This window comes from Scyliorhinus torazame, chromosome 11, assembly GCF_047496885.1.
Source record: "Scyliorhinus torazame isolate Kashiwa2021f chromosome 11, sScyTor2.1, whole genome shotgun sequence".
NCBI classification, from domain to species: Eukaryota; Metazoa; Chordata; class Chondrichthyes; order Carcharhiniformes; family Scyliorhinidae; genus Scyliorhinus; species Scyliorhinus torazame.
This window is the reverse complement of record NC_092717.1, coordinates 17,808,846-17,824,470: the sequence shown is the minus strand read 5'-3', so window position 1 is coordinate 17,824,470 and position 15,625 is coordinate 17,808,846. Positions and strand designations below refer to the sequence as shown.

At 48.0% G+C, this 15,625-nt stretch overlaps 1 protein-coding gene across 1 annotated transcript in view; it reads right to left on the bottom strand.

The window, feature by feature from the left end:
• The window catches only part of ofcc1 (orofacial cleft 1 candidate 1), a 210,887-nt gene that overhangs the window by 180,383 nt on the left and 14,879 nt on the right, over positions 1-15,625 (bottom strand). Inside the window, exons 3-5 of the mRNA XM_072468662.1 lie at positions 13,237-13,422; positions 13,054-13,117; positions 1,058-1,146 (exon numbers count right to left, since the gene is read on the bottom strand). Of these exons, the coding sequence (XP_072324763.1) occupies positions 1,058-1,146; positions 13,054-13,117; positions 13,237-13,422 (339 nt within the window). The remainder of the gene's footprint in view (positions 1-1,057; positions 1,147-13,053; positions 13,118-13,236; positions 13,423-15,625) is intronic.

Sequence of the window (15,625 nt, the reverse complement as noted above, 5' to 3'; positions counted from 1 at the left end):
TACAGTGCCGTTCCTTTACCGTCTCTTGGTTAAAAACCCTGGAACTCCCTTCCTGACAGCACAGTGGATGTACCTACACCATTTGGATTGCAGTGGTTCAAGAAGGCAGCTCACCATCACCTTCTCAAGGGAAATTAGGGATGTGCAGTAAATACTGGTCCTCCCAGCAACATCCACATCCTGTGAATGAATGAAGAAATATCTTTTTAAATATCAGGCTCCCTACTGAACCCAGCAGGAATCACTGCTTGGATGACAACCAGGAACAGTAGTTTGAGCAACATTAGGAGGCCTCGTGAATGGTTCCCGGTGCAAGCTCAGCCCATCGTAGGGCACAAGGAAGGGAATCCCTGGGCAAGGAAGGCGCATGGTCTCTTTGTAAGGAGCAAAGATGTTGCTTATCCTCCTGCCCTACAATTTTATTTTAGAACTTGCTTCTCTTCCTGGCAGATTTGGCCTGGTGGGGAAACCTTTGCTATTCCCTGCTCAGCTCCCAGGTTATGCTAGCCCGTTGAGGTCCAATGGAATCAGCAAAACCAAATTGGGAAACTTAAAGAGGAACCTGCTGGCGGGAAGGGTGGGTTTTGTCCAAAGATGTGCAGGTTAGGTGGATTGGCCATGCTAAATTGCCCCTTAGAGTCCAAAACATTAGGTGGGGTTATGGGGATAGGGTGGAGGCGTGGGCTTAAGTAGGGTGCTCTTTCCAAGGGCTGGTGCAGATTCGATGGGCCAAATAGTCTCCTTCTGCACTGTAAATTCTGTGATTCTATGAAGAATGGACCCGTGGATTCATTTGAAAGGCTGGCAGGTTAATGACCGACTTTGATTGATTTCAGTGGCCTTTTCTTGAGACTGAGAAGGTGTTCTCAACAATAAGGGATTGGCTGGCATTGTCAATTTCACAGACTGTCATTGGTTTTGACTCGTCAGAAACATCTTATTTACCCCGGAAGATAGTAAATGCCTTTAGGTGTAAGACGTATTTTGACAAAATGTAGCTAACGGTTGCAAACATGTGCAGTGACACTGCATCGAGTATCCAGGAGAACATGCTCACCCTGAAGAACATTCCACTCTCGCTGTTCGCTGCGACCAGCCCATCAAATCTTTCCTCGTGGCCGGTGTTAGTTCCACAGGAATCCTGAGCTGCAAAAAAGGAGCAAAAAATACCGGTAAAGGCACCGGTAAAGGTATTGCTCTGCCAATGCCACATTTTTCAAAACAACACAATCAAATCGTCCGGGAGACGCCATCTTGAATGGATTTAAGGAGAAGAATGGAAGGACATTCCCTTATTTTCTGACGTGACGAGATTGCCCGCTAAATAGGCAAGATAATGTAAGCATTCTCTACTCACTGAGTGCAGCAGCACTGTGAGTACAGTTGGGAAGATTTCCTCTGTCGGTTATTCTAACAGAATTGTTGAGACAGATTCTTCACGAAAACATTGATGACTGGAAATAGCAACCAGAGGAAATCTGCCCCTGCTGTTGGGCAACATGCTTAGCAGCTGCAAAGTCCTCTGGGTGAAAGCCAAGACTCGGAATGATTACGCGGGGAGCACTGTATCAATGAAATGCTATCGCATTTTCATTGACTTTTATTTCTGAGATGATTGCAAATAAAACAAATTGGGCCATGGCACAGATTTCTTCGGTGCTATTTCGCAATGTTTGCAAACATGAAATATTTGTGTTTTGAAAGCAATGGAGGAAAGGTAATCCCCAGACATGGAATGTGGTGTGTTAATCAACACAAAAAGGGGGAGGTGAAGAAATCTCACCATGTTTTATTTCAGACTGTACTAAATGCAATGATTGTCCAGTTGGTCAATGAACAACGAAGGGTTTATTAACAAATGATCTATATGCAGAGCACAATAATCGACGTCTTCATTCTCGGCATGAGGATCACAACTAGCGACAAAGCCCACACTCTGCTCCGGGATCCCCGCATTCATTCCCCATTGGCTGATCAGGTCACATGACTTTCCAATGCACGCCCCCATGGGGGGTTGGGGTTTTACATCCCTCCCATTTTAGTCCTTTATTATGTTATGTGATAACATAAACAACTTGCAAAGCATGAGCAATAATGAACAATTTATTAACATAGTTTTTCAGGGCGTGTTATACCCGAACGGGGACAGAGTTCCATATGCCACGTGAGAGCACCTTTAAGAAATGGGTGTTTATCAAATAGCTGTAGTGGATGTACCTTTAAGAAATGGGTATTTATCAAATAGCTGCAGTGATGTCAGAGTGTGGGTGGAGCTGGGTTGCCTGTTTGCTTTTACTTTCATTTGTGAGCTGGCAGCTACAGTGTGCGTTTAGTTTCGTTTTCAGAGTTGGAGCTGCATCCAGCCAAACAAGTTGTAATTTTGATCTCTCGCTGCATGTAAAGAATGCCTTCAGATCACTTGCTAATTTAAAAGTGATAACTGCTCTCAATAGAGAATTTAAATCTGCTGCCTGTGTTAAAGAGGCTATTTGTCTTATGGATTTTGCCGGGAAAGATTAAGGGTTACTTATAGAGTACTGTATTCTTTGGGAGGAGTATTTGAGTTGATAGTTGCTAGGATGTTTACTGTGTGTTTATAAAATGGTCACTGGATTCATAGAATAAACATTGTTTTGTTTTAAAAGTACTTTAGATCTCTATGGCATCACACCTCTATAGTGGGCCTTATGCTCCCCATAACCAAAATCTATTAAAAGTTGTGGGTCAGGTGAACTCTATGATACACTTTGGGGTTCTCTAAACCCTGGCCCGTAATACATAACACGCAATTAGCCATGTGTTTCCCGCTGCTCGGAGAACTGAGAAACACCCCGTTATCTAACGCCCATCTGGGTAGATCGGGGGCCTCAACCAGGAACACGTGGCTGAGGCCGCACTTAGCCAGGGTGCCATGAAGGCATTGCCAGAGTGTGCCAGTGGCACCCCCAGTTCCAGGGTGGCACCCTGCCAGAGGGCAAGCACCTGGGGGCTTCTGATTCCCTGGGAGACCCCCATGAGCTCAGCTCTGTCTGGACCCGTTTGTGGAAACCAGCACTGAACAGCGCTCGCACGAGGTCTACAAGGCCAGGGAGTTACATCCAGGAACGCATATTAGAGTGAGACTAGCTTTTTCACTGTAATATGCAGATTTGACAGAAAGTGATCCTGCCCACAATGGGTGGGACTCACATCGTAACATCTCGCAAGATCGTGTTAGGTTTCACGAGGAATTGCGCTCCGAGTACATCCCGGAAGTGGGATCTCTCAGCATCTACCGGCCACGCCATGCTGCTTTTGCGGTGCAGCGTGACCAGTATATCTCGTCCTCAGTCTATCACAGGACTTTCTCTTTCTCTGGGATTGGTGTAGCTCAGCTGGTTGAGGTTCTGCCGTAGAGATTGCTTCTACAAGACTTGCTTCACTGGAACTCTCCTTGGTAGCAGTACATCGCTTTCCACTGTTTCCTCAGTTGCATGCAGAGCAGCACTTTGGCCTGCCTCTGGCTGATCAGTAACTTCACTCCTTGGACAAATAACAACACAACTTGCTGGAACCATTGCATCAGGCAGTAGCCCTGGCCCTTGGGAGGGCTCCCAACTGCTCTGAAAATGATCTATGTGTTTCTTCAAAAACCTGTCCTGCATTTTCACATCATTGGACAGTCTTAGTCACCACAACTCCCGGAGCCCAACTTGGTCCGCTTCCAAAACTCTTACAAAACTGGATCGTCTATCTCAAATGCTCTCTCCGCATCTGCTGAATCATGGTTCCTTTCCTGACAACTCTGCCTTGTCTCCACCCCCCCCCACCCCCCGCCTCCCCCCCGACCAGCCAAACTTGGAATTACCAGGCTCAACCTGGTTCTCAAGTGATGACCCATCAGCAACTCAGCTGGAGCTATGCCAGGTGTATGTGGGGTGGTTCTGTAGGCTATCAGGAACCGTGCTATCTTGGTTCTTAGTGACACAGGTGGTTTCTTCTTCAGACCAGCCTTGAACGTCTGAACTGCGCCTTCGGTCAAACCACTGGATGAAAGGTGATGTGGTGCATTCGGAACATGTTTTATTCCATCACACGTCGTGAGCTTCTGGAGCTCCACACTTGTAAATGCCGTTCCGTTGTTCAAGATAAGTACTTCTGGAACGCAGTGGTTGGCGAAACATTTGCGCAGTTTCTCAGCTGTGGCATATGAAGCTGTTGACTTCAATTTCAAATACCTCCATCCATTTTGAATGGGCGTTCACTGGCAAACGGAACATAACGGCAATGAATGAGACAACATAATCTACGTGAACCCTCACCCATGGTCAACCTGGTCATTCCCGGGGTGCAAGGGAGCTGCGGCTGGCAATTTATGGTATATCTGGCATTGGTGACATTGTTTCAGAATCCTTTCTTATCCACGTCGATGCCAGGTCACCAAATATAGCTTCTCGCTAGGATTTTCATCTTGGGCACGCCCGACTTGGACATGTCAAAATGATCACTCTCATCCCCAAAGGATGACACCATCCTCACAACAAAGCTAATCTTCCCTGAGCCTATAAGGCTTAATTTCCTCCAAGGTTTTCTGTTTCCGCCATCTATACAGCGCCATCCATAACCTTTGCTAAGTCTCTATTAGTCCAGGACTTAACTTGCTGTGCTATCACAGGTATGGAGTCCAGAAAGTTTAAGGCCATTATTCCATTCTCTTCCAGGACTAGAGGGGGTGGCGTGCTTTCTGGTAACGGGAGGTGACTTAAAGCGTCTGCATTGGCTAATTGTGCTCCTGGCCAATGGAGACGTTATATTCAATGCTGATGAGTACCACGCCCAACATTGTAAATAATAACCAGGCCTTCTTTCTCTATTTGAGGTATCCTCTTACCACGTCGGTTAGGGTTCTTGATATGAACCCAATGGGGTCTCTCGGACGTGTCCATTGTATGGGATAACACAACCCCAGATGGAGATGCATCACATCTAAGTACTATCTTCTTAGAGGGGTCAAAATGTAACAATATGCATGAAGACTTCCCGTACAGCTTCTGTGTACCCGAACAGGCACCCGAGTGTGGCGACTAGGGGATTTTCACAGTAACTTCATTGCAGTGTTAATGTAAACCGACTTGTGACAATAAGGTGTTTTTTTTCCAAGTACCTGTTTAACTTGGTTAAAACCATCTTCCTGGTGGTGTTCCCCAGCACCATCTCTGGTGCTTCTTTAATGGCACAAGTAATGGTGCTAGTAATGTTGATAGATTTGGGAGGAATTGGCCATAGTAGTTGACTATCCCCAGGCAAGATCTGGGTGGTGAGGTGCTCCTAGGGGCCGGTGCCTCCAAAGAATTGGGTATTCTAAATTTTAAAAAAAGGTCCTGGGGTGGGACTCGAATTTGAGGTTTCTGGCTCCGAGGCAGGGATGCCAATCCACTGCGCCCGCATTGAGGTCTAGGTGACCAGAAACTGAATTCTACATGGAGCCATGTAATCTCCACAGTGCAGAAGGAGGTCATTCGACCCATCGAGTCGGCATATTTGTCGATTTTCACATTCCTAGAATACATTTCTATTTTTCACAAGCATTTAAAAAGAAACAACACACAGTCAGTCCAGTTTCTTACCAAGACTACCCAAACCCTCTTCTTCATTTTGCCCAAGATTCAATGATATTACCCAAAGCTGCAGCGATGGCTGCCTGAATTCATTTCAACTCCTACTCTCCAAATATCTTGTAATAATTTGCTAAATAAAACGCAATAACAATAATTTCTCGACTGCAACAACAGCGAGGAGCTACTCAAATTGAAGTTCAATATAATTTGCACCAAGATCTGAATAAAACATATAAAGAAAATCAGTCAAACACTCGCAATTAGGGGAAATGAAAAATCTAAAAAGAAATTAAATTTAGTTGTAATACAACTTCTATTCTTCCCTTTCTGGAAAATTACTACCAAAGTGTTTTTTCTGTAATTTAAATGTTAAGCCACCAGATGTGTGTCTCATGCTTGAAGAGTTGAAGCTTTGCATTATTTAGCATATTAAGACCCACAGAATGTAAAAAAGAATTCTTCATTGCCTCGAGGTTCTAATTAAGTAAACCTTTGCTTGATGCATGCGAAAATTGCAATACAAGAAATTTCTTTTGCAGCCAGTCACAGCAATATAATAAATATGGAAAATTTTAAACCGATGTAATTTTTCTTTCGCTTCGGGATTCAAATATATCTACTGTAATCAGCTACTCTGAATAAAGGCGAACAATCAGCAAGACACCTAAAGCACTTAGGTTAACATCCAGATACTTTGTGTAATGGTAAATGAATATCACATTTCACACGCAGTATTCACAAACCATAAGTTTAAACTTAGTTGTCTGTGGCACTTTTTCTGTTCGCCAAAGATCTCCAACTTTGCGCGATCGCGTAACTCTGCTGCGTGCTTTCTTCTGTGACACAGAGCCTTAAATTAGCAAGCAGCCAGTTCGAAAAAAAGAGAGGGAGAGGGCGGCAGGGTGGCACAGTGGTTAGCTCTGCTGCCTCACGGCGCCGAGGGCCCGAGTTCGATCCTGGCCCCAGGTCACTCTCCGTGTGTGGTCTGCACACTCTCCCCGTGTCCGCGTGGGTCTCACGCCCACAACCCAAAGAGGTGCAGGGTAGGTGGATTGGCCACGCTAAATTGTGCCTGGGTACTTTAAATTTATTTTGAAAAACGAGCAGGAAAAGCAGAACAAACAGGGTCTGACAACAAATGTCGCAGGGGGCTGGGAATTGAAAATAAAAGATGAAGAATGCCAGAAAATGCTTTCAACAGGTCCGGGAGCATGGGCAGATTGATGGACAGGGGAAGGTGGCGTTGACATATCAGCTCTTTGACCCTTTTCCAGAAGCTGATGGAATCTAATCCTCACCCTGGGTGCAGGCTTGAACAGGCTGGGGCTCGCTCATTTAGAAAAGAGAAGGCTGCCAGGTGACTGGATAGAGATCTTTAAAATTACAAATGGGCTGAACAAGGTAGGTGGTGAGAGAAAACCAGGGATTTCTGCTTGGCACATGTTGTGGGATAAAGTACCAGAGGCACTTATTGATCAACGTCAACAGATTTTAATGATTTTCAGAAGTGTCCCCAACTGCCCCACTGTCCCAGTGGTGCCGCCCCACTCTCCCCACCCTTCCCAGATGCTCCCCCACACTCCCCTCTCCCAACGCAACCCCCCCTTACCCCAAGCCTCGGGCAGCACGGTAGCCTTGTGGATAGCACAATTGCTTCACAGCTCCAGGGTCCCAGGTTCGATTCTGGCTTGGGTCGCTGTCTGTGCGGAGTCTGCACATCCTCCCTGTGTGTGCGTGGGTTTCCTCCGGGTGCTCCGGTTTCCTCCCACCGTCCAAAGATGTGCGGGTTAGGTGGATTGGCCATGATAAATTGCCCTTAGTGTCCAAAATTGCCCTTAGTGTTGGGTGGGATTACTGGGTTATGGGGATAGGGTGGCGGTGTTGACCTTGGGTAGGGTGCTCTTTCCAAGAGCCGGTGCAGACTCGATGGGCTGAATGGCCTCCTTCTGCTCTGTAAATTCTATGATAATGATCTATGAAAATCCCCCGTGCCCTCTCAGTGATCCTCGAAGTGCTTTGCCTTCCTTGCACTACCGCTACGTCTAGATGTGTCCCCAGGATGCACATCTGAGGTGGAGGCAGCCAGCTGCTTACCACGTCCCATGGCCTTCGATGCCCCTGGTGGGTGTCCTCTGGGGACTCTGGGGCTAGAGGGCCCCGGTGCACTTGCCGGTGGCACAGGCCCCACTCTGCCGCAATGTACCCAGGTGCTGACTGCGAGGCGCGCCATTGTCAGGGGGGTGGAACTCTGGGGAGCTGGTGGCTGCCATTGCCACTCAGTAGGATGGCTTCAGGTTGACATGGCGCCCCCTCCTCCCGGTCGGTGCCCATTGGGCCCTGGGGTTCACCTCGGGACGGAGGGGTAGCTGGATCAAGCCCCTGCTGCTCCTCCATCATCTGGCTCTGGCAGCCCTGGCGGCTCTCCAATGTCTGCAGCATGGTGCTGTCACCCTCGGCGGTGCCCCTCAGTGACTTGGACATGCTCTGGAACACCCAGCCATGCCCATCTGAGACTGGGACATGTCCCCCAGCGACGGGACATGCTCTGCAGCACCTCAACTATGCCCACCTAGGACTGATACATGCTCTGCCTCCTCAAGGTCCACCTAGCACTGGGTGATGTCCCTCAGTGACTGGGACATGCTGTTGAGGTACTCAGCCATGGCCGTCACCGACTGAGCCCTACCTTGGACACCTCCACTCATGGTGCCGACATCGTGCACCAAGCTCTCCAACACGGTCGCCACCCGAGCAGTGTTGGCCTTGGTGGCACGCATTGCCGGCACCATCTCCTGCACCCGTAGCCTCTGGGGCTCTTCCAAATGGCTATAGACCTGTTGGAGTGTTGCTGATACCACCTTCACCCCCCCCCCCCCCCCCCCCGAATCTCACGTCCGCACCCTATAATCTACATCAGCTCCGGGTAAACCTCTTCCACAGGCTCAGCATCTGACTGGGTCCTGGGATCCAGCAGACCTCCGACTGCTGTCTCGCCTGGGCATTCCTGCCTCCACCTGATGTGCATCAGTAACCGTGTGGTGCTCACCAGGATATACCCCAGAAACCTGATCACTACTGTCACCCCCAAAGTGTGTGTCTCTGCGCTGGTGGAGGTTGGGAATTACGGCTGTGCCGCGATAATGTTGGTATCAACAGAGCTCTCCTCTGAAATGTTGTAGAAACATAGAAGATATTAGCAGGAGGCGACCATTCGGCCCTTCCAGCCTGCTCCGCCATTCTTCACGATTGTGGTTGATCATCAATTCAATAGCCTAATTCTGCTTTCTCTCCATAACCCTTAATCCCATTCACCTCAAGTGCCGTATCTAGCCGCCTCTTGAATGTATTCAATGTCTTAGCTTCAACTACTTCCTCAGGCTCACCACTCTTTGGGTGAAGAAATGTCAGGCTGTGACCCCTGGTTCTGGACCCACCCACCATGGAGAATATCCTTCCTGCATCCACCCTATCTAGTCCTGTTAGAATTTTATAAGTCTGTATGATCCCCCCTCATTCTTCTGAACTCCAGCGAGAACAATCCCAACCTAGTCAATCTCTCCTCACACGTCAGTCCCGCCATCCCAGGAATCAGTCTGGGAAACCTTCGCTGCGCTCCCTTGAGAGGGAACATCCTTCCTCAGAAAAGGAGACCAAAACTGCACACAGTATTCCAGGTGTGGCCTCACCAAGGCTCCTGTATAATTGCAGCAACACATCCCTGCTCCTGTACCCGAAACCTCTCGCAATGAAGGCCAACATATCATTAGCCTTCTTTATCTCCTGCTGCACCTGCATGCTTACCTTCAGCGGATGGTGCACAAGGACACACAGGTTCCGCTGCACACTCCCCTCTCCCAATTTACAGCCATTCAGGTAGTAATTTGCCTTCTTGTGTTTGTTTCCAAAGTGAATAACCTCACACTTATCCAAATTATACTGCATCTGCCATTGATTTGCCCACTCGCCCAACCTGTCCAGATCATGCTGTAGGATCCCTGCATCCTCGTCACAATTCACCCTCCCATCCAACTGGGTATCCTCTGCAAACCTGGATGGGCCGGCGGTGTCAGCCGCAGGTCCTGCAGGAGAATGGACATGTGGTAGGTGGGAGAGATGGGTCAGTCTGCATGGTACTAACAACTCACTTTGACAGGTCATCTGGGCGGGGAAGCGGGGGATCCTCACCTCTGGGCCGTATGCCGACCTCTACGGTGGTCACTTCTCTGTTCTTGGCTACCTCTGCAGCCTCCAGGGCCCGTTCCTCATAGGGGGTGAGTCCTCATAGGGCTCTGGTGTCCGCCACCCTGCCGCTTGTCTGGACCCTCTCTCGTCGGTTAGCCGCCGCTTGGTTCCTCGCTGGGGTGAGGGAGGGGGGCTTGGGAGTTGTGGGAGGGGGCTTGGAAAAATGGGTCATTTGGGGTGGGGAGGGGGGAGGAATGGAGCGGTTTGGGCGTCACTGCTGGACATGGCTTGTCGGAGAAACTAGAATCAGAGGACACCATCTCAGACTAGAGGGACGATCCTTTAAAACAGAGATGAGGATGAATTTCTTCAGCCAGAGGGTGGTGAATCTGTGGAACTCTTTGCCGCAGAAGGCTGTGGAGGCCAAATCACTGAGTGTCTTTAAGACAGAGATAGATATGTTCCTGATTAATAAGGGGATCGGGGATATGGGGAGAAGGCAAGAGAATGGAGATGAGAAATATATCAGCCATGATTGAATGGCGGAGCAGACTCGATAGGCCGAGTGGCCTAATTCTGCTCCGATGTCATATGGTGTTATGGCTGGGCTGGGGCACAGAACGGTGCTGGGCGGGGGCAGTGCCATGCTTATTCTTTTGCGGGGGTGGGGGGGGTCCAGTGCAAACTCACCCGAGTGGCCGGGTGGAGGTCGTTGACCTCCTTGCGACACTGGCTGCCGGCTCTTCGTGTCAACCCCCCCCCCCGAGCTGACTGCCGCTGACACTTCCTCCCACTGGCTGCCCTGTGGCTGACCCTCCCAGACCTTCAGTGGAAGAAGGCATCCTGTCTGGCCTCGACCGCTTCGAGTAGTCTGCCACCGTGGCTGTGAGCTGAGTGCGGTTGACGGCGCAGAAGCGGTTTAAGTGCTGCTTCCCCCTTGTTACTGGGAGGCTGGTGAGCGCTGCCTCTGTGAATCAGTGGCGAGAAGCCCATGGGGCCTCGTTAATTGGACCAATTAACATTTTAGCGCATTGACGGGCCAAGCGTTGGGAAGCTCGCAGCAGTTCCCGCTCGCTACCACACTGAGAAACTTTGTGGTTAAATCGCGCCCAGTATGTCAATGAGATGTTAACGCAGCTATTACAGTTTTGGCTCCCGTTTAATTATTCAGCGTTTACAAGCTGATTTCATTAATAAGGTTTGTTTAAATTCACACTGTCTGGATCACTCTTAGGACATCTTCGCAGTGTGCTGGGAATGTCATCACACAATCAGCATGCTGCAAATAACAAGGATCTGCTTCTCATTTGATTGAAGAGGTAACAGAGAGCTCTTGTGTGGGTAGCTGCTGAACTTACATTGTCCAAAACAGAAACTATAATTTCTGTTTTAAAGTGCGAGAGAACATTGTTGACTTATCAACCATTCATTCACAAAAATATAATTTTTTTAAATTTACAATTCTTAGTAATTTATCTGAACATTTATTCAGTAGAGACCCGCCCGCCAACTGGAAATGAGCAGTCTTCTGATGCTTGACCATATTCGTAGAATTATCAGTGCGATAAATACAGGGGTAAAGCTTTCAAAAATAAATTTTTGCCAGAAAATACCTTCCAAATATATTTATTGTTCCTATAAAGACCAAACGATCCCATTGAGCACATTATTATTCAGAGGGTCCCCATGACATTGAAGCTCAGTGCAGTGGAGGTGTAACACACCAAGCCTTTAGCACACTGGGCTAAATAGCTGGCTTTCAAAGCAGACCAAGGCAGGCCAGCAGCACAGTTCAATTCCCAATTGCACCACGCGAATCGCGCCACGCGCCACGCGGGAACGCTGGGGGGGGGGCGGCTTGTGGGAGAGGGAAGGGGGCTCCTTCACTGGGGTGGCCTCCGATGGGTCTGGCCCGTGATCGGGGCCCACCGTTCGGCGGGCCGGCCTCTCTCCCCCCCCTACCTCCTTCCGCGCGCGGCCCCAGAACACCGGCTCCATGTTGGCAAGGGGCCGGCGTGCGTTGACGTTCCCCGCACATGCGCAGGATGGCGCGGCCCAACTGCGCATGTGCAGGATTGGGCTGCCCCAACTGCGCATGCGCGGGTTGGCGCAGTGGACACTGGAGTGGCGTGAACCGCTCCAGCGCCATGCTAGCCCCCTGTGGGGGCCCGGGCCCTGTTCGCGCCATCGTGAAACGCGACGGCATTCACGACGGCGCGAACACTTGGCCTCTATATCGGAGAATCGTCCCCAAAATGAAGTCTAGTCACGACTGATTTTCTCTGTAGCCAGCTGAATAAAAGTGGCAAGCACAGAGAGGCTAAGATTTTATTTTGTGTCCTGTACTCTCTAGGCATGTTGAAGTCTTCACATTAGAAAGCAATTATTGTAAGCTGCTCTTAGTGCATTTCTAAAAATAAAACTCCATTCTCCTTCCAAATATATGGGAAAGACAGACTTGAGTTGCAACATGCTGAAAATGTTGAGACAGAATCACATTCCAGATTGCAAGAATGACTGTCTATATTGTTACGGCAACCTTGCTTAAACGATACCATTTTGATATTTTGATGCAAGAACTTATGGCATTAACACAAGATTTCTGACATGATTTACGATTCCTATTGACTCGATCAAACCCTTGAATGGCCGATTGTTATGGCGGGGGGGAAATAATTCTAAGAAGTATTAAGCCGCAATCCCCTTGAATCCGGTTAGTGTGAAATAGTGAAGTATTTGAGAACATTACTGCGTTGTAAATATCAATGTGTCGAGGCAAAAAATTAAATCCTGTTAGCTGAATAAGTTATTTGCCACAAAATTGGATTCACACGTCAGGAATAGTCACTTGCCAGGAATTCACAGTGATGATGAGTGGGAATTTTCTGTCACACAGTTTCTTGCCTAATTTTAACTGCAGTGGAAGACTTTCTAAAATTTAAAACATGCTTGCCCTTCTAATAATCAACTTCCTCTAGTTTTACGCAGAGCTGGAATATTAAACTGCGCAATGTGTTGTGCAGAAGGAAAATCCTAATTTCAGCGAGAAACAACTGGCCAAACAAAATACGCGCATAGCAGGGTGGAAGTTATTCTTTGAACTTGGGTATCTCAAGCATGTGCAGACAAAAAAAAAACTGCTTTGGACTCTTTATTACTTAAAGTGGTTTTAAGTATGCTTGTTTTCGCCCTATTGATAAAACATCAAGTTGACAGACTGCATACAAGAACTATCCTGTCAGCACATTCATGGATACAATTCATTTGGCAATACCTTGAAGGTTCAAATTTGCTTTTTCTTCCCCATTCCTATGACAATCATTCCTTGTTGCTGGTTCCTAATAGAATAAGAAGACGGAGAAAGAGTGCTAATTTAATCACATTTCATGTTCTGCCCTTTGGAGTCCAAAGGAATGTGGTGATGCATACAACAACAAAATAAAATCAGATGGCCAACCTGATGGAAGCACTTTAAGATCCTTTCCTCTTTTTTTCTCCCTCTTTCTTTGTGTTTGCTTTCCTCCCCGCCCTCCACAACATGAAAACCTTTCTCTGCTTCCTTTACACCAGTGGGAATACTTCCCTTGTGGGTGATAGGATCTCTTTGGGAGGTCAAAGGTTGTCCTGGGGAGGAAGTGACAAGCTGCGAAATATAAAAGGACAATTTTTTCCACATGTTCCTGCGCTCTGAAAGCAGTCCGGGGTTGTCAGCCAGCATCGTTTTAAAATGGACCAGGTTACAATATAACTTGCCTGTCAAATTCAATTTATAATTAGAGAAGCTGTATTTGGTTATAAAGTTTTACTGTTCCAGTAGGTTGTATCCACATATATCAGTGAAATGTGCTCGAAATTAGCCTTGAAAACTTTCAAAGTTGTTTAAACATGAAAATAAATTTTCATTTTGAACAAGGATCAAATTTAACTGCAGGATATAAATCAATCCCATTGCTTCCTTTGGGACAATGGTAAATGAAAAAATTATCTTATTCAGTACCTTGTCGCATACATTTGCATCTTGTAGTAGAAGATGTGGAAAAAAAACTCTTGGTGAAAGACTGGTGCTGGTGCATTGAACAGTCACTCAGAAGAAGGCAACGCTGCTTACAACGCATCACACAGACATTATGAAGACAGTGCGTACCCAACCTTTTCCAACTGTGACTCCATTTCAAAGGCTTCAAATTGCCATTTGAGTAAGAGCAAGTGGGACATAGATCTGTGAATGTAGGAAGTGAGGGGGGAGAGATAGAGCTGTCATCGATTTCATAGAATTTACAGTGCAGAAGGAGGCCATTTGGCCCATCGGGTCTGCACCGGCTCTTGGAAAGAGCACCCTACCCAACCGCACACCTCCACCCTATCCCCATAACCCAGTAACCCCACCCAACACTAAGGGCAATTTTGGACACTAAGGGCAATTTAGCTTGGCCAATCCACCTAACCTGCACATCTTTGGACTGTGGGAGGAAACCGGAGCACGCGGAGGAAACCCACGCACTCACGGGGAGAACGTGCAGACTCCACACAGACAGTGACCCAAGCCGGGAATCGAACCTGGGACCCTGGAGCTGTGAAGCAATTGTGCTAATCACTATGCTACCGTGCTGTCAGAGCAGAGGATGGGTGGAAGTTGTGAGGGAAGAAAATTGATGAGAGGAGAGGGGGTGGACCTATGGAGAGCAGGGGCTTAGAGCTGTGAGAGTGTGGCTGAGTAGGCCCTACTCAGCCACACTCTCACAGCTCTAACCCCCTGTTGTGAGTTGTGAGAGTCGGGATAGAGGTGTGAGTGGAGAGGGAGGAGTGGTTAAGGTTGTTTGAGCAGAGGTGCGGGGGGGTCAGAGAACAGGTGGTAACGTTATTTCACCGACCGTTTTGCAGGCTTTGTTTTGGGGGGTGGGGGGGGGGCAACTCTCAGGCTTTGGATACGCCCACTGAAGCGAGGCAAGAAAATAAATTGTGTCCGCGCCCATGTCAAGTGCCTTCAGAGAATGTTCCAGAACTGTCCCATCTGAATCTCTGCTCCATGTTGCTGCCATGGAGGAGCGTGAGCCCACGACCCCAATTGCTTGTCCTGCGGCCCCACTGAGGGTGGCAACCCGCAGTTTGGGAACCCGTGTGTTAAAACATGGAAAATCTCCAGAGGGATAGCGCAATTGCAGCTCAGGTGAAACACGTCTTGACCCAGATTTCTGTCCCCCGGGTCAGCTTCGTCAAGTCAGGAGATTTCCATACTACCTTAATTAAACATATTGGGGTATGGTTGTCATTTGGGGCAGAGTCAGCGATTCGAACTCCTATTTCACCCAAAACTGCATCCATTTTGATAGATGTGTTATTTTCCTTCCAAGTTTCCACTCAAACTCAGCCACATGTCAGCTCAATCCGCTCCCAACTGTGGTTAATTAGACAAGAGGGGGCAGGCGGCCAGCTTTGTGGGTGTGGCCCGTTTTCGAAAGCAATGTTTTTAAAACTAGCACAAAACATTGCGAAACGTGAGTTGCGCCGGACGCAAACTGCGCTTAAAATGCAACAAGGTTTGTGTTGCTGAAGCCAAGGTTGGTGGAATTACTCTGAAAAACCTGGTGCAATTGAACAGAAACTCCAGATGGTCACTAACTGCAACCGACATCTTTGATAACATAGAGATAAAAATCTCCAGCATCTCTTTATTGCTGTCCACAGTTTAGGACGGCACACAGTCAAGATATTGGGCTGCTACAATAAGGTGGAGGAAGACACGGACCAGTGAGTTGGGTGGATCATCTCAATTTCTTTATAGACACATGGAAAAGATTTTCACTGTGCTCAATAATATCGTAAAGCCATCCTTCACAGATTGCACA